General features: G+C 35.7%; 1 protein-coding gene across 1 annotated transcript; it reads left to right on the forward strand.

Moving 5' to 3' along the window:
* Positions 1–8,689: 8,689 nt before the first annotated feature.
* Positions 8,690–11,313, forward strand: LOC127425219 (thyrotropin-releasing hormone receptor-like). Its single transcript, XM_051670940.1, has 2 exons — positions 8,690–9,499; positions 10,108–11,313. Exons 1-2 carry the CDS (start codon positions 8,726–8,728, stop codon positions 10,531–10,533), a joined length of 1,200 nt encoding a protein of 399 aa, XP_051526900.1. The 5' UTR covers positions 8,690–8,725; the 3' UTR covers positions 10,534–11,313.
* Positions 11,314–20,040: the final 8,727 nt, after the last annotated feature.

Here is a 20,040-nt window from a genome sequence, read left to right on the forward strand (position 1 = left end):
ATAAATGTGTTTAAAATAGTTTAACATTAATTATAGCATGTCACACCACAGGAAAACTGCTTGAAATTTCGTGTTAACTACTACAGTATTGTATAATTATTTTGTGTGATGGTTATTTCACGTCAAATGAAAGAGGCAGTACTTATGTATTCCTCCTGATTGTATTTTCTAAGCTTGTAATAACAATAGTCCTTCAGAACTGTCATAGGTCACATATTTTTTTGTTCTATTTTATTCTATTATTTTTTTAATATTCTTCACAAGCACCATAACCCTCACACTTGACTGCCATATGTTTAGGTGGCCATAGGTCATGATTCGAGTGCGCTTCACTGATTTTCTTCTCATTTATAGTGCCAGTGAAAGCTCTGCGTTCACTGATGCCACATGCTACCAGCTTACTGAATTAGATGAGACTAGTGACATCAGATGGTTCAAACACATGAAAGACGTTGCTATGCTCCAGAGGCTGGAACACTAACACAAACTGTGAAATTGACATTCATTTGAATTTGTCCCCTGTTTGCTCAAATCTCAAAGTCTCTCTCTCTCTCTCTCTCTCTCTCTCTCTCTCTCACACACACACACACACACACACACACACACACACACACACACACACACTCCCTTTCTCAAAAGTTAGTCAACATTTGAAGTCAAAGCTTTAATGTCACGATTGTTAACATTTATAAGATTGTTAAAGTGTTTTATAGAAAATAAAAAAGTTAATAAAAATGAAGGGGAATATTAAAGAAAGGGACAATGTAAAAAAATTGCATTAATTACATTGCATTAAGATGACTTGGGAAATTAACAGCAGGCACACATAGACATCACCATAAATGACAGTTGGGATGTCCACTATTTGAGACAAGGAAATGCTCAGTTTAAATGACAATGAATGAACATCACAGAGTAATTCTGATTGTCACTTCATAAATTTCACAATTGATCATCACAGACTGTCATGATATACAGTGACAAAAGCACTATCCTACATTCAGGCTTGCCACCTGCATAGTATGAAATGTGGGATTGTCTTTGAGAATATGTAATGTTTTAAGACTGCTTGACAGTTTTTAACTGGCAACAACTAGACAGAGAATTATATATCCAACGGCAACTGTCAGTTATATCTTATTTAAGAGCCTGAACATAAAGTTTGTTTGGAACTTGTAAGAGTCAGATGTGACACTTTATTTCCCACATTGTCATGTGTTTTGTTTGTCTGCTGGTGGGTGATGTGGCATTTCTGCTGATGGATCTGTTCTGTAATACGGAGCACAGCTAAGAATAGCTATGGAGAAGCCAGCAGTGGAGACACACAGACAAGGTTACACTGGAACAGTTAAGACTCAAGCTCTTCTGTTCAGCATCAGGGACAGACACAAAGACACAGTACAAACTACCTTTGGTCTCTGGTAAGTTTTGACTAAAACAGGCTCTAGAATCTAAGTATCTCCCTTTCACTTTTGGTCTATGTAAATCCCTCTATTTTTTTCTTACTCTTTCGCAAAATAAATAAATAAAATTAAAATAAAATAAAAAATAAACCAGCAATTAATCAAGAATGAGACTTTGGAGATTTTCTTAAAAAAAAAAAAAAAATTTGCAGGCACTTTTATCCAAAGTGATTGTTTAAAAGTGGCGCATTAAAGGTATGCATTTGACCCTCATGTTGTAAGTGCTCTACCAATTGAGCTACAAGAACCCAGAAAATATATGGTGTAGTTGCATGTTCGGGACTGTTGAAACATGTTCAATGCACCCCTAAATACCCCCCAAAACTATTCATTTATAACATGACATGACATAACTTGGATTACACATGCATGCTCAGCATAAATTGTTATTGGATGTCCTTGGTCATGTAACATCATCATGAATCAAATGTATTAGCCATTCAAAAATATTTACACTTCAAAATGAAAATGTCACCAAGGCTAGATGAATGATCATTCATTCATTTCTGCATTTGCCAGACAGTTTTATCTAAATTGGGTGCAATCAAGCTATACATTTTGTCAGTATTTGAGTTCCCTAGGTATCAATCCCATGACCTTGGCATTCTTAGTGTCATGCTCTACCAGTTGAGCTACAGGAATTTCAATTTGAGCTTCAGTGTAAATTGTAAATCATCAAATGCATTTCTTGTTGCTTTAGTTTAAAAAAATCTATAGTACTGTGCAAAAGCCTTAGGCACAATAGAAGTTCACAAAAACATTTGTCTTAAGATGGTTATTTTATATCTTCTGAGTCAGAAGGTCAAAAGGAATTATCAAGTTTAAATTTCCAAACATTCCTTTTGCAAACAGAATAGAATAGAAGTAGAACAGGGAGTCCTGCAACAGATGGCAAGGCCCACACAAAGCCTGGAGCTCAACCTAATTGAGTCAGTCTGGGATAACATGAAGAGACAGAAGCAATTAAGACTAAAATTACATAGAACGGTGGAAAGTTCTCCAAAATGCTTGGAACTTGAAAAACTGTGCACAAGTTTACCTGGGAGAATTGGTGCTGTTTTAATGGCATAGGATGGTCACACCAAATACTGATGTATTTTTATTTTATTTTATTTTTTTATGTTTTCTGCATTTAGTATGAAGTTAATTGATAAATAAAAATGATTCACGGCATTATCTTTCGAAATATCCTCACTATACAACATTTTTCACAACTGCCTAATGCATTTGCACAGTATATACTGTAGATAATTAATTATAGGTATATTTTTTATTTATATAGGCCTATATATATATATATATATATATATATATATATATATATATATATATAAAACATTTTGGATACATTTCTGGAATTTTTATGCACATAAAATTCATGTTTATATACTGTAGTTCCACTTGGTGTTCAGCTTGCAGAGTTTGGTGTGCATCAGTCATTCTTGTTTTACTCCACAAGCCCTCAGGGCTTCCCTTAAAGAGGGAAAGGGTCAACCCAGTGACTGCTATTAATGTCTGCCCTTGAATCATGACAACAGCCACTGGCTCTCTACTTTGCCATCAATTATTTCTCCCGGAAATAGCCCTTTAAAGAGCCTTTACCTCCAAAAACCACATTATACTATGGGGCCTGTTTTACAAATGTGCTGATAGCCACTGAATAAAAGGAACAGTAACATATTCAACTGTGGATGTAAAATTATGCAACAACGTTATGAGAAATTTGCTATGGAATATGCAGTTTGCTATGGAATATGTACTCCCTATAAATGGGTTATAAACGGGTGTTTTGTATTACAGAAAGTATTCATTGATTTTAGATTTTTATTGTGAAACTGAAACAGTCATCTGGGTTTTCAGTCTAGATCTCAAACAGTTCAAAGTTCTGGAAGATGTTACGCAACATTAAAACACCAGCATGGAAATTAACTGCTATTGTTAGATGTTCTCTGGGTCTGACTTGTTGTAATTAGTTTTTGTCTGCAGGTGTTCCATTTTATTAGGTGATATATGTGCAATACGTACAGTATCAATTTTTAATTTGTACTGTAATTCTAAGTAGACGGGCAATGGAAAATATGTTAATTACAGTATCTCCTTTGATTAACCTAAACAACAAAATTAAGGACCATCTTTAACACATATCATAATAACTTTCCTAGCATCTATGTACAAGACCATCAAACCACTTAAAAAACTGGCACTCATGAGGACCAAACAAAGCAGGGTAAGGTAAGAAATGTCCCATAGCCAAAAAAAAAAAAAAAAAAAAAAAAAAAAGACACAGAAAATTAACATTTGAGAATAAAAAAAAAAAAAAAAAAAAAAAAAAAAAAAAAAAATTAGTTGGGTTCACCCATTGAGCATTTGATAGATGTAGAAAGTAGTTTTTGTAATCTAAATTGTCAAGTCATGGTCTAAGGTTACAGCTGGTAACAGCTGATTAAGTTTATAAAATATTTTGACAGCTCAAGCAGTTTGGTTAAAATAGTATTCTTCGAAAATGCCATTCCATCAGGGCTCATACAAAGAAACTGATACTTCCGTTCACCAAGCTAGTATTGAATTATCCTTTAACTCTATGGACCCGCCTGTGGTCTATGGGGGGGCTCTATATCGTGAAAAATGTTTAGTCTTAAAACGTTAAAGTCCTCGGATACGTACATATGGCATATCATTTTAAAGCTTAGTATTTAAACTTTTCATAGAATGCCATAAATCTTGCATTTATGTTACATAAAATAATAAAATAAGGGCGGAAAACATCAGTGTCACTTATAAGTGCCACCTAGAGATAATGTGGTAGAAATATTAATGTTCACATAGCACTTAAATTGACAAGTCATATATCAAATGAAAGCTCTCATTCTCAGGAATGTGACTGTATAGTTTTTTTTTTTTTTTTGCCCTAACCACAGTTTGAAATATTTTCAAAAGAATCACAAAGTGAAATATGATTTCTGTAAACATCAAATACAAACGTCTTTTAATGCTCCACTCAATGCAGCTGTAAGCCCCAAGTAGCCAAAAACTTTATATCTGTTTTTACCATAGGCAGTTTTCTACAAAATCAGGCATTTTTTACTTGTCTGTGAGTTTGCTTGGGTGAATAATCCAATGTTATATCTAAGAAGTCCAGAAACAAATATGTAGTCCAGCAGGAAAAGCTTACTAAACAAATCATCTGAAAAATATGTAACTGACTATTGGTATTTTATATAACCACAAAGGGGAGAATCTCAGATATCTAAAGACACCTAGATTGAGCTTCTAGTCCACTCAGAGGCTGAGATATTCAGTGAAACAATGAGGGTGGAGCATGAACTGAAAATTAGACTGAATGTCTATGGACAAGGACATCTGTAAGGGCTAAAATGCATTAGAGCGCAACCTACATTTCAGATCTGCATTTTGTGAGAAGGTGATTGAGGAAATATTATTTTTCCTAGTATTGCTGCCATCTTGTGGGTGTGTGTGTGTGAGTGTGTGAGTGTGTGTGTGTGTGTGGGGGGGGGGTGGGGGTGGGGGTGTGTGAGGAGGAATACTTTTTAAAGGGAGATAGAGTGAACGGAACCAGACAAAGAACCATGCTGACAAAGTTAGGACTAATTATTATTATTATTATTTTCTGTTCATCATAAGATTTTAAACATATGCAATATTTTTATGAATAATTGAAATCTTTTTTTATTTGGGGGGTGTTCTGAAAAAAAAGAGACCAGTTTTTTTTTGCAATTAGTCGACAGTGTGGTCAGCTTTTAAATTTGAGTGAGAAAAATTGCAGGTGGCAGCCCAAAAATGCACCAGAGTTTAAGGGGTTTCTAAAATGCAGTTAAAATCATTAATAGACTAATGCTGCAAGTTATTGTTACTATTTGAAATATCTTTTTTATAAACAATTTTTACACTCAGTGGTAAAGCATGGGATGAAACTTCACCTGATTATCTTAATAAACTGACTTCTAGAATGTCTAAGGTCTGCAAAACTGTCCTGGTTGCAAGTAGTGTTCTTTGATTAACAAAAAGTTTGAAGAAAATAGCATGTATATTTGAAATAGAGGTAAACGCATACATGTATTTACTGTAAATTAATGCAACCTTTGTAAAAAAAAAAGTATCAGTTACTGTAATAAAAAAAATAAAAAAATAAAAAAATGTCATTGTGATTCCAAACGTTGAAATAGTACTGCATGTATAAACGGTATAACACAAGGTGGCAGCAAAGCACGAAAATTGAGCCAATTTTTTTTTTTTTTTTTTTTTTTTTTTATCCAAATGCACTATACTGTTTTGCCTCACACTAAATATCGTTTGAATTTTAAGTAGCCTTCATTTCACGCATTTTACTTAAGGTATATTGTTTTAAACTGCATAGCAATTGTCAGTCTACAATAGCAAAGATATATTTAAACATTTAATGCATCCCAGTGGGTTCTTGTGTCAAATAAGTGATCTCAAAATCCAGACCAATCATTTATGACATTGTCCCAGTGGTGCCACTCCACCAGCTAATTGGGTTGTGAACTCCTCTCTCTTGGTTTCCCTTGGAAACAGACCCCTAAATAAATGCTGAATTGGCTTGGCACAATAAGGTCTATTCTCTGAGTTGTCTGTATGCCATAGCCACAGTTGGTGAGGAGGAGAGCTTTTCTCGTGTTCAGCATGGAACAACTGTGCTGTCCCAAATGAGTCAATTACTCTTAGAAAAAAAGAAGAAAAAAAAAAGAAGAAGAAAAAAGAAACCTCACACGGCTGCTAAAATAGCTGCCAAATGTTATTGAGTAAAAAATAAATAAAGGAGAGAGAATTGTCACAGGCACGTCACGATACATTACATAAGCTAATGTTGTTTTTAACTATTTGTACAGTGAGATAAAGAAGTAATGGACCAAAGAGATGTGGAAAAATACTATGCAATCTGAATTTATATTTTCTAGACAAATTTATAATTCCGCACAAAGCATATGCCCTTGGTCATGATCCAAAGAAGTGATGTGATTAAATTACAAGGGCCAAAAAGAAGACAGAGACCTGTGAGAAGATTCCATTAACCTTTCCTGTCTGAGCCAGATAAAAATATCTCCAGGTCATTAGCTCATATAGATCGAGCAATTTCTTTAGTTTAACAAATTAAAAAGGTTTTTGACACTGTACATACAACTATACACAGTATGGCACATGAAAATGTACATTGGCTTTGACTCAAAAGGAGCCGATTTTGCATTAACCATCATATACATGTGGTGGCGTAGTGGGGTAAAGCACAGAACTGGCAAGCAGAAGGTTACTGGTTTGATCCCCACAGCCATCACCATTGTGTACTTGAGCAAGTCACTTAACTCCAGATTGCTCTGGGAGGATTGACCCTGTAATTAGAGCACTATAAGTTGCTTTGGATAAAAGTGTCTGCTAAATGTAATGTAAATGTGATATACACTCACTGAGCACTTTATTATCAACACTATGGTACTAATAAAGTGCCTGACATGGTCTTCTGCTGTTGTAGCCCATCTACCTCAAGGTTCAACATGTTGTGCATTCTGAGATGCTATTCTGCTCGCTGCAATTGTACAGAGTGATTATCTGAGTTACCGTAGCCTTTCTGTCTGCTCGAACCATTCTGGCCATTCTCTGTTGACCTCTCTCATCAACAAGGTGTTTCCGTCTGCAGAACTGTCACGTCACTGGATGTTTTATGTTTTTGGCACAATTCTGAGTAAACTCTAGAGGCTTTTGTGTGTGAAAATCCCAGGAGATCAGCAGTTACAGCAATACTCAAAACATAAATCACTGAGATCACATTTGTTCCTGATTCTGATGGTTGATGTGAACATTAACTGAAGCTTCTGACTTATATCTGCCTGATTTTATGCATTGCACTGCTGCCACACAATTGACTGATTAGATAATCGCATGAATAAATAGGTTTACAGGTGTACATAATAAAGTGGTTGGTGAATGAATGCTTCACTCTTTTTATGTTTTGGGTCCCAGAGATCTAAATGATGTTGCAGTCTTTAAAATAATTCAAACAATTTAAAATGAATCGTTTATTTCCCCTTAAAATTATTTTTAAATGTTAATTTGAAATAGTGAAAACCCAGTAGGTAGATATTATTAAAGATTTCACCCATCAGTTGTATCACAAAGTATCTCTGAGACCCCAGACATAACTAATGTAGGTCCTAACACTTATATTTTAGATATAAATGATATGTAAGCTGGGTGAAGTATGTCATCAAGAGAGAGAGAGAAAAAAAAAAACACGATCAAACTTATACTTCTATGTGAAGTATGTGTTTCAAGCTTTCAACATGACCTTGGTGCCTCTTAGACCCCAAACAGATAATAAGAGTTAAACAAATCCCCCAAATCTGAGTTTTGGTCACAGAGTCCTGCTTAATTGGCTTTTAATAAACCAGTTTAAATCCTCAAAACTATTAGGAACTTTTAAATGTATCCTCTCTTTTTCAAGCTATGGATACATTAATTATGCATCATAATGGCAAACAGAGGCAGCAAGGATAATAAAACGTTTAATTCAGTACTTTGATATGGTATAAAAAGGACTGTTAAAAGTGACTGATAGAAGAAAAAAACGAAACCCTTTATTATGTTTATAAGTGACGTGCATATGTCAGCTCATTCCAGTATGTTACAGAAACATAGTATCATAAATCAAGTAGTAGAATAACACAAATGAGAAAGGAATACGTATATACCAGTCAATTATATTTTCATCAGATGCATTAGTTTAATCGATCTTTCACAATTCTTTCAGCTTCTTAAATCAAAAGTTGAGTATATGTCATGACATGGCATATAAATAAGACTTTAAACCACGCATTAAAAACCGAACTCAAAAATTAATTTTACAGGGATCAGAAAATGATGCCAGGTTTACTCTGTGCGAACTGATTCGGTGCGTAAAACGCCCCTTTTGCGCATTTGATCACGCAGCAACAGGCGAGACAAAATTCAGCACCGGGGCGCTGTCCGTCAAAGCGCAGACGATCCGTCACCTGATCCACATCAACAGCAGAACGCACATCTGTCTTCAATATATTTCCATTACGAGGAGATACAACATCGGTTTTAGGGTATAATTTAGTTTCCTTCACTGGAACTCTACTCACTGGAAATAAAGTTGTGTTCAAGGAACAAATTGTGGGTTGAATAAACTGTGCTTATGATTATGTAAACTTTACAGAATTGAGAGTCTTTAATTCATACCTTTCCAGTTATTTGGAGATATCTTAAGAATGGAGAACTCCACGGTGTCCAATGAGACTTTGGAAACTTGGACTGACCACAGTGTCGAATACAAAGTGATAAGCGTCCTCATAGTTTTCCTTATATGCGCCCTGGGGATAGTTGGAAACGTGATGGTCATCCTGGTGGTCCTCACGACCAAGCACATGCGGACCCCTACCAACGGTTATCTGGTGAGTTTGGCCGTCGCTGACCTGATGGTGTTGATCGCAGCCGGTCTACCGAGCACAGCGGACAGTTTGTTCGGTTCTTGGATTTTTGGGCACCCGGGGTGCCTGTGCATCACATACTTCCAATATCTTGGAATAAACGCATCCTCGTGTTCCATAACAGCGTTCACTATAGAGCGATACATCGCCATTTGTCACCCGATCAAAGCGCAGTTTTTATGTACGCTCTCACGGGCGAAGAAGATCATTCTTGGAGTTTGGGGTTTTACCTCGCTTTACTGTGTAATGTGGTTTTACCTGTCCGATATCCAACAGGTGGTCTACAAGGATGTGACTATAGTAACTTGCGCGTACAAAGTGTCCAGAAACCTTTACCTCCCCATATATTTTTTCGACTTTGGCATCTTCTTTGTTCTGCCTCTCACCCTGGCCACTGTCTTGTATGGTCTCATTGCGCGAATTTTGTTTCTCAATCCGTTACCGTCGGACCCCAAAGATGACAAGAATGGGCATGACAACTTTTCCAAAGCGAAGAAGAACAAGATGAAGAATTCTAGCCGCTGCTCCAGCACAACTGCAGCATCCCGAAGACAGGTGAGTGGATATCTTTTTAATATGCAGAAGAAGAAAAAAATCCATGGCAAACTTTAAAATTTGGAAACCATGATATATGCCTTAAATGTAGCCTAAAGCAAAACAGTTCCACACCTGTTATTTCAGGTGCGATACAAACATCAGGCTGTGTTATTCTTGCTTTATTGGTTTAGAATGAAATAAAAGTAAATAAAGAGAACAAAATACCACAAAAGTCATATAGACAGACAGACAGACAGACAGATAAACAGACAGATGGACATATAGATAGACATATAGACAGATAGACAGACAGATGGACATATAGATAGATGGACAGGTGGACAGACGGACAGACAGACAGAGAGACATATGATTGATAGATAGATAGATAGATAGATAGATAGATAGATAGATAGATAGATAGATAGATATGGCAATGGTTCAGTACCATAGTATTACCACATGATTCCATCACTGTACCATAATACCAGCACGGTACTTTTTTGAAAGGAATGAACTTTCTAGATCCTTGAATATTTTCAATATTTAGTAAAACAAAAAAAGCTGTATTTATGAAAGTGCCATACATTCTTATTAACACAGTTGCTATGTTTACCTCTTGAAAGGTTACAAAAATGCTGGCTGTGGTGGTTATTCTGTTTGCTCTACTTTGGATGCCATACCGCACACTGGTGGTGGTCAACTCCTTCCTGCCAGAGGCCTACCTTGACACCTGGTTTTTGCTGTTCTGCCGCACTTGTGTATACCTCAACAGCGCCATTAATCCTCTCATCTACAACGCCATGTCACAAAAGTTCCGCGCTGCCTTCAGGAGGCTCTGCCGCTGCGGAATCAATGCTCAGGCACAGAAGGCAGCTTATAGCGTGACATTAACCTACAGTGTTGCTAAGGAAACATCAATGGTAGAGAGCATGGGGCATTTTTCAACCGAGATAGATGACTTGACACCATCAGAAGAGCTGTTTCCTGATAAGAAGCTTCTGTATCCACAGAACTGTGACTTTAGAAAGGAGACTTTCAGTCAGGCCTGATATTCTTTTAACAGCTACACAAACACAAGTTTCCCGTTATCTTTATGCTCAAAAAGTCATGCCCAACACAGTCAAATTCATCTTACTGTCTTATCAACTTGCCAAGCAGTTCCTTACAAACAGAGAGGTTGAAATTAAATCAGTATTACATAAGTTCCATGGTTGCATTCTTTGCTAGTTTTTGTGCTATAATTAAAAGCACAATGTATTGCATATGTACTGCAGGGAAAAGTAAATATTGATCTCAAATTATCTTGAGGGGTTGCCATTGTGATTAATGAATGGCCTTCTTCCTCTGCAGACCCCTGGGAGAAAAACTGCTGAAACTGCTTTACTCTGCAGTTGCGGGTGTTGCGAGAATATTTAATGCGAGTTAACTTATCATAGTTTACTGTTCTGTCAGGGCCCACTGTACTTTAATATACAGTATATTTACACAATATATGTCAGTCAACATATGTTGCATACATAATGAAAATGAAAGTATAGCTAATTTCGTTGGTCATTGTTGTGACATACATGGGTGAGTCATGGGCCATCTGGGTAATGTACAGCAATGGACACAATGTCATGACTAATGATGTGTAGACTCAAGCTGTATGAGAGTGCAGTTTTTAATCGAGAGTGATTTTTATGTAAATAATGTAGACTGTAAATACTGTAAGTGATTAAAGTGTTACACACTTCACCTTTAAAAATAATACATATTTTTCTAGTACAGCTTAATCAGACTATTAATTAAAAAGTTATATTAAGAAAATACATGTCACACAAGTTTGATATAAGCCTATGGATTTTTCCTCTTTTTCATCATTTTCATGTATGTGAAGATAGCATGTGCCTCAATCATTCCACATGGGTTTAACATGTTTTCTCAACCAATGTCACTAATGTGTTTGCTTGTATTCTTTATCATTACCACAGTTAAATTTGCTGTAATTGTGTATTCATTTATTATTTTAAATGAATTTGTTGTGCTTTAGAATTTAAATGTAATACACTTGTGTTGTTGATATTGTGAAATAAGTTTTTTTGTGTGTTTTGATGGCTAGTCGGTTTGCTATCCAGTGTCATTTAATATTTTGATGAAATGTAATTTTACAGATATTAAACAGATACATTGCAAAAGTTTTTAATTGTAATGATAAAGTTTTCTGAGGAAAAACCTTTCTAAACATTCTTTTAACGTTCAAAAATGACGTTAGTCACACAAATTGGTTAAAATCTGAACTCTAAACACTAAGATGAATTGTTAATATATACTATAGATCATTTAAAGCCTTTCTCCCTGAAACAAATGACATATGTACATTATTAAACCTTGTAATTGTGCTGTAATTGTCTAAGAGTGGTAAATGCTTGCCATTGTTTTGATATGGCCTATACTGGAGTTCACAAATGTGCTAAAGTATATTTAAACTATTGTATGTGAATTTATGTTTGTGGCTATATTGCATTTGTGTTATAATATTCAAGATTTAAGAAGCAAAAATATAAATAAAACTTTAATATGAAAGACTCGAAATAAAATAAATGTGCCGGCTTATCAAAGACTCAAAGTTGAATTCAATTCTTTAGTAATTATAATACATTGTCTTATGATGGAGGTCATCTCATGCATTCTAAAGCAATACTGAATAATGCCCTACTGCATAATACTGCACTAATGTCTAATTGGACTATTTAAACAGAATCACTCTCTGCCCAGCACATTTTGACTGTCACTTTATGTTAACTTTCAGAAATCTCCACTGCTAAGTAGAGAAATCTTATGCAAAATAGTCAGCTAATCAATTCAACATTGTGGCTTGGGTACAAAACCAAAAAGAACACATTTGGAAGACTGAAAAGTGTGATTTTGATATTGACAAGCTCAGCAGAAGGAACACAGCAATCACAAGCTTACTTAAGAAGAAAGCAATTCATCAGTGTGAGTGCCTCAAACCAGAGAAGGCGACGAATGACATTCCTATGACATTGCGGCATTGGTCCATCATTTATACATTTAAGAAAAAACACTTTAGATACATTGTCAGATTACATTCTATAGTAAAAACCCTAGGGATAGTTTAAAGGCACTATAGTTGAAGTCAGAAGTTTACATACACTTAGGTTGAAGTCATTAAAACTCATTTTTTTATCCACTCCACAGATTTCATATTAGCAAACTATAGTTTTGGCAAGTCGTTTAGGACATCTACTTTGTGCATAACACAAGTAATTTTTCCAACAATTGTTTACAGACAGATTGTTTCACTTTTATTTGACTATATCACAATTCCAGTGGGTCAAAATTTACATAAACTAAGTAAACTGTGCCTTTAAGTAGCTTGGAAAATTCCAGAAAATGATGTCAAGCCTTTAGACAATTAGCCAATTAGCTTCTGATAGGAGGTGTACTTAATTGGAGGTGTACCTGTGGATGTATTTTAAGGCCTAGCTTTAAACTCAGTGCCTCTTTGCTTGACATCATGGGAAAATCAAATGAAATCAGCCAAGACCTCAGAAAAAAAAATTGTGGACCTCCACATGTCTGGTTCATCCTTGGGAGCAATTTCCAAATGCCTGAATGCAGTATAAACACCATGGGACCATGCAGCCATCATACCGCTCAGGAAGGCGACGCATTCTCTCTCCTAGAAATGAACGTAGTTTGGAGCGGAAAGTGCAAATCAATCCCAGAACAACAGCAAAGGACCTTGTGAAGATGCTGGAGGAAACAGGTAGACAAGTATCTATATCCACAGTAAAATGAGTCCTATATCGACATAACCTGAAAGGCTGCTCAGCAAGGAAGAAGCCACTGTTCCAAAACCACCATAAAAAAGCCAGACTATAGTTTGCAAGTACACATGGGGACAAAGATCTTACTTTTTGGAGAAATGTCCTCTGGTCTATTGAAACAAAAATGTAACTGTTTGGCCATAATGACCATCGTTATGTTTGGAAGAAAAAAGTTCAGGCTTGCAAGCCGAAGAACACTATCCCAACCGTGAAGCATGGGGGTGGCAGCATCATGTTGTGGGAGTGCTTTGCTACAGGTGGTACTGTTGCACTTCACAAAATAGATGGCATCATGAGGAAGGAAATTTATGTGGATATATTGAAGCAAAATCTCAAGACACCAGCCAGGAATTTAAAGCTCAGTCGCAAATGAGTCTTCCAAATAGAAAATGACTCCAAGCATACTTCCAAAGTTGTGGCAAAATGGCTTAAGTGACAACAAAGTAGGAATTGGAGTGGCCATCACAATGCCTTGACCTCAATCCGATAGAAAATTTGTGGGCAGAACTGAAAAAGTGTGTGTGAGCAAGGAGGCCTACAAACCTGACTCAGTTACACCAGTTCTGTCTGGAGGAATGGGCAAAAATTCCAGCAACTTATTGTGAGAAGCATGTGGAAGGCTACCCAAAACATTTGACACAAGTTAAACAATTTAAAGGCAATGCTACCAAATACTAACAAAGTGTATGTAAACTTCTGACCCACTGGGAATGTGATGAAAGAAATAAAAGCTGAAATAAATCATTCTCTCTACTATTATTCTGACATTTCACATTCTTAAAATAAAGCAGTGATCCTAACTGACCTAAGACAGGGAATGTTTTCTACAATTAAATGTCAGGAATTGTAAAAAACTGAGTTTAAATGTATTTGGCTAAAGTTTGTGTAAACTTCTGACTTCAACTGTAAGTATTCAAAGGCACTAGGTAGAGCTAAATAAGGAAAACGCACAAAAGCAATGGCCTTATATTGCCTACTGAGATTTATGGAGGTCTGATACATGATACAAAAGTTCTTTTTTACTCTTTGATTTGTTCGATTCAAGTCTACACAAACACTTCGATGTTCTTGTTACAAAAAGGAAATGAAAAATACATTTTAAGGACTATGTGTGTAATTTTTGTGCAGAACAGAGTTTTCAAAGAGGTTTCCTGAACACTCTTCCCGTTTTACATTAGTCAACCAATAAGATAGTCCCGCCCCAAAACTTGTGCCATAGCAGCCAATGTTTTAGACAGGAAGCATATATTTTGATAGGGTCACTGAGCCGAGTTTATATATTTTAGGGGAATCAACCTACAAATGGCTTCCTTATATACAATATTATATCTCAGTGGTTCTCAGCCAGTGGGCCGAGGCCCACAAGGGGGACTTAGCGAACTTCCAACGGGGCCTTAAAGGTGCTGTAAGCGATTTTAGCATTCTGAAGTTTTCACGTGATTGAGCCGTTGAATTAGCCTCGCCGCCTTGTTCCAAAACCCCAACCTCCAAAGATAATTTTGAGACCAAAACTGAGCAAAAAAGCAGCATTGTTTGTTCCTGTGGTTGTCAAATTTAACAGTGGCACAATAGCGCCCTCAACAGACAAACATTATGAATCATAGCCTCAATGATCTGCTTCAAGTACAACACTATGAGAACAAGCAAAATGATTGACAGGTGAAAAGTGTCAATGTCTGCAGTCTGCGGACACATTTTTGTTTGCTGTTTACAAAGTCTATAGCCGTCAAAGAGACCGGTGAGATATCTCAGGACACTTATTTCATTAATATCTTTAAGGGAGTAGGAACATTTTTTGCATACTTTTCCATGAACAAAATCGCTTACAGCACCTTTAAAATTACTTAAAACAAATTTATAAGCTACTGTATAATATAATAATCAAAATTAACAAAATGGCTGAAAACCTTTAAAAAATAAAGGTTTACAACACATAAACTGACATCATATGTCTCATTTTACTTCAATAACTCTCTGTTTTTATTGATAAACAGTTCAGAGGATGGGATTGGATGGGACTGAATTCTACATTAAAACAAGCTACATTTACACTTCAGATACAGTATCATTTGAACTCACTGTTTTAGCTTGAATATTCCAGAATGATATTTAGAATCTGTCACTTTGCGTTCTGCACATGAAATAGGTCACAACTATTTTCTTACCTTGTAAGTGATACACCTTCTGTTTCTTCCTCTAATTACATCTGCTTTTACATTTTCTTCTTTCTCTGGGAGCAGAATATTCAACACATTGTGTCCCCTGCCATGTAATTCAAAGTGGTTTTAAAATCTGATTCTGCTAGTAATGAAACTAATGGCTCTATCATTATTACTTAAGTTTCAAATGATCTCAGACTGCATATACAAGTATCCAAAGTTGAGGAAAATTCACTTTCAGTTTATACAACTCCATTGAATAAAATCTGACACAATTACCATAATTAGAGTTCATTATGGTGATTTTATTACCATGACAACAACATGGCCACCAAAATATCATGCAACTAGAACATTTAATGTCTAGACTTCTCAGAAATAGAAATTCAGTGGCATTTAACGTGTAAATATCAATTGCATACTAAATTGAAGCAAGACATATGAGATGAAACAGTTATATTGCAGAAAGATAATCAATTAATCCTACAAAACAACATCAAGAAAGTCTTCAAAGGAAAACAAAGTTTTTAATCTTTTAGAAAAAAAATGTAAAATTAAAAAACTGTTTAATTAATTTAAAAAGCTTTCTGTACAACAATTGTGTACAAAGTATTGAACTTTTACTTTGGATCCCCATTACACAGCATTAGTTTTCAGAACAGCATACAGTAAATACAAGAGTGATTCTATTGAGCGAGACTGCCACTCTCAGCATTGTGCAACATCCAGGGTCCCATAGTGACGACCCAACCTGACGTCAACTTAAAGCCCATACATAATTTGTGACATGACAAAATGAAAAATGGATGTGTAGATATACCTAGCTCCAGCTCACAAAAGCTTCATTTTTCCAAAGTAAAATCTATGAAAATCGAAATCTACACAATACATTATATGAGCCTTAGAATATACTGAAAATGATATGCATTCAAGAGTTGCTTTAAATATATTCCTTACAACCAGCAATTGTACAAATTGCTCGCTTTAGTCTTTATAACAGCTTTCAGGCTTTTTGAGAAAGCCATAATTTGTAACAAGCAGTTGGATAGGATTATTACTGTGGTGGTATAACCTTTACATGCCCTGTGAACCAGATACTGAATTCTACCTCTGTGCTTATATAGTGTAATGTACTGTATAAGGGGAAGGGGAAGGGCTCCAGTTTTTAAAGGGGTCTGAATAATGGAGTCGGGCACAAATAATGTAGTATAACTGACTTTATTATCAAAGCACAAAAAAGCATGGAATTTCAAAACATCAGAATTAAATTCTATACCTCTTTCTCGCTCTCTGCACTCTCACCACACCAATTATAACAAAAGATGTTTGCTACACAATCATGATCATCAAATTTAAATCAATTTGAAATTGAAATGAAATACCAAAACATCCGAATCACCAGAAATTTCACATTTTTATTGTTGCTGCTTTAAAAAAAAAAAAAAAAAACAGCTCAAGTAAAACCAGCCTATTTTGGTTTGCTGGTCTTTCAGCCTGGTGTTTTGGGCTGGGAGATCAGCTTAAACCAGCTAAGACCAGTCAAGCAGCTTTGGCTGGTTTTACCAGTTGTTTTTTTTAGCAAGGGTGTTCATCTGGCTGACAGACTTTAATGAATTTAACAGGAGCACTCTAATTTTATTGTGCTGTGTTGCATCACTAGCTCACAGTGAAGATTATCTTAAGACACTATTAACCCTCTATTCAAGCAGGGCCACGTACTTTGCTGTTCACGGTCATTTTGACCAGACACAGTACAGGTATAATTATTATTATTATTATTTTTTTTTCTGATAACATTTCTTCGTCCCTAAGGTAAAAACAATAAAATGATGTACTTCTTTTGAGATTTAATGTATTTAATATACATTTACATTTCTCAATGTCACCATATTTATTTAACTTCACTACAGTGAAACTTAGTTGAAACATGAAGAAAATATGAGAATGACTTGAAAATCATGTTATAACAATAATAGCAAATAGATGCCTGCAGTGTTCTATGCAGCCATCTACTGTGTAGTAATTCTCAATTTTATCACAAGTTATGCTTTTAGATATATATTTAGACATTATCAAACTAAGTGTTATGAAGTATCAGTTTTTGCAATAATGTCACATTATGCTTACTGTCAAACCTGACGTGGTGTTACAAAGAGAGGACATGAAATAATTTTGTTACCAATTGTTTATTTCAAACACAAAAATGTAACAAAGTAAATTAATAATAATGTCAAGAAAATGAAAAGTAATTAACAGAAATGTATAGCAATGGACTGTATACATTTATTTAGTGTATAAAACAGAAGACTTTGTTCTTTGTTCTCTGTGTGAGTGTGTGTGAGTGTGCGTGCATGCATGTTTGTGTGTGTTGGGTTCTGCCTTCTGCCTTCTGGCTGTGTTAGTTTCACCCATTTATTTATCTGTGTGTGTGGGTGGGTGTGGGTGTGCGTGCTGCATTGTGGGTGTGTTATGGTCTTACCCCCTCATTTATGTGTGTGTGTGTTTTACATTGTAGCTGATCTGTCGATTTTATAAAAAAAAAAAAAAAATCTAAAGAATTGCTCTGTGTTATAGTGTCACCAGTTCATTTTTGTGCTTGTGTAAATGTGTGTTTGTGTGTGTTGGCATGTTGTAAAGTCTCACTCTGCATTGTGGCAGATTTATATACTGTATTTGACAAATAAAAATAAAAAATTGCCCTATTTTTCCCATTCACTTCCTATGGTTGGTCAATTTTGACTTTGAACAGCAAAGGTGTCGCTTTTTTTTCTTTCTTTTTTTACGATCACTAATTTTTGGTTTGTTCAGATGGCTAGTGGAGGAAAAGTCATAAAGTCTTGTACCTCTCAGATAAACAAACATTTTTATTACATCGGGAAAATTTTTTTTGTTTTTTCTTTGGTTAAAATACTAAATCACTTCATGACAAAGTAAAAATGAGCCAATGGATTTGGCCGATGTCATTGTTCCCTTTTCATGACACAGCTTCTTCTCAGACATAATTATTCACAAAAGCTGGACATGATCTATTGAAGAAAGAGGGGCTGTAATTATATTAACTTGGCTTATGTGCCTCCTCTAAACCTCTGATAAGCTCTTTTTCATCAAAGAACAAGAGACTGTATTACCCACCATATTCAGTCTGAAATTAATAGGCCAGAACATTTTTTTTTATTTTTTATTAATACATCCATTATGGTTTCTTTTCATACCTCATTTATCCCGGCTTCTCACTCTACCTCCCTACTTCTCTCTTTCCATCTCTCTTATCAGTTCAGTTTAGTTTTCATCTAAAATAACAGTTTATCATGACATGTAATTTTAATAGATAATCAGGCAATTTTCAACAACAACCAAAAGTATGCATTGTCTGAGCAAGACTAACATGATCACACAGAAAGTTGGCATGTTGTTTCCGAATGTTCCAGGACCATAGGATCGACCACCATATGCTGACTCACTGGCAGCGGAATCTCCCATCAGACATTTTTGCATTGGCTCAAACCAGAAACCAGGAAGTAATCGTGACTGCATAATCAGTGGCAAGAGCATTTCGGAGGTTCCATTTTTCCCAATAGCATTACATTTTTACCCCACTGATGGTTAGGTTCACGTTTGGGGTTTGGGTTTGTGGGTTTATAGAATATGCATTCCCCTTCACTGTATTACATCCTGTACAGCTGAAAACAACTCGCTTTAAAACTGGCTTTTGGCTCCTGTACATAGATAGGCCTTATTCACAGCAGCACCATCTTTGATTTTTGAGGGGAATGACAACGAGGCTGTGAGTGATAGATGTAAAGTTTCTTTAATGGATTGTACAGTTGTTTAAAGTGTTTTTGGATTGTTCCGCTGATAAAACGTCGAAAAAGTTATATTTCCAAGAAATTTCAGTAGACTAAAAACTGTAGGCTTCATAAGTTTTCAGAAATTAGATGTGATCTAGGAGCTTTTCGATAGCTTTATACAGTGCATGACTGTGCAAAGTCTATCCCTCACAGCCTCGTTTTAATTCCTGTCAAGGCGCTACAGTGAATAAGGTCCTTTCACCCAGAAAATGGAGCTCACACCCTGTACATCGAACAACACTTACCACTTTGGCCACTGGGGGGCAGTGTTTCGGATTTTAGTAAACCGATTTTAGCTAAAGAAAAGTCAAAATGCTATTTCCGATTTCACTGTGAGATCAGTCTGGCTAGACCACCAAATAGTTTAGAAAACTGTTAGGGGATTTCACACAGAATGTGCTATCTTGCATTTAAAAAAGCGCAACGATTGGAACAGAACGCACACAATGTGTTTTAATTAACACATTTGCTAGACAGACGTCGGTGTCCGTTTCACTGCATCTCGCTGTTTTTTCAGCATCTCGTGCTGTAGTGCCACATTTTTTAGATACATTGACAGGTAAAAAGAACTTCAAATTTTAAAAAACACATCTCGAGACACCTGTGTTCTGTTTTACTTGTTGCGCTGCACGCCTGCATACATATTCTTAGCGCAAGGATGCGTTCTGTGTGAACTTGACACAATTAAAAAACATGCTCCAGCACAAGACACTGTG

This window comes from Myxocyprinus asiaticus, chromosome 34 (assembly GCF_019703515.2).
Source record: "Myxocyprinus asiaticus isolate MX2 ecotype Aquarium Trade chromosome 34, UBuf_Myxa_2, whole genome shotgun sequence".
In the NCBI taxonomy this organism is placed as follows: Eukaryota; Metazoa; Chordata; class Actinopteri; order Cypriniformes; family Catostomidae; genus Myxocyprinus; species Myxocyprinus asiaticus.

Excerpts from the sequence above, each read along its gene's own strand:
- LOC127425219 (XM_051670940.1), top strand. The coding sequence starts at position 8,726 with ATGGAGAACTCCACGGTGTCCAATGAGACTTTGGAAACTTGGACTGAC. Across the intron at positions 9,500-10,107 it reads CTGCAGCATCCCGAAGACAG|GTTACAAAAATGCTGGCTGT; the intron begins GTGAGTGGATAT and ends ACCTCTTGAAAG.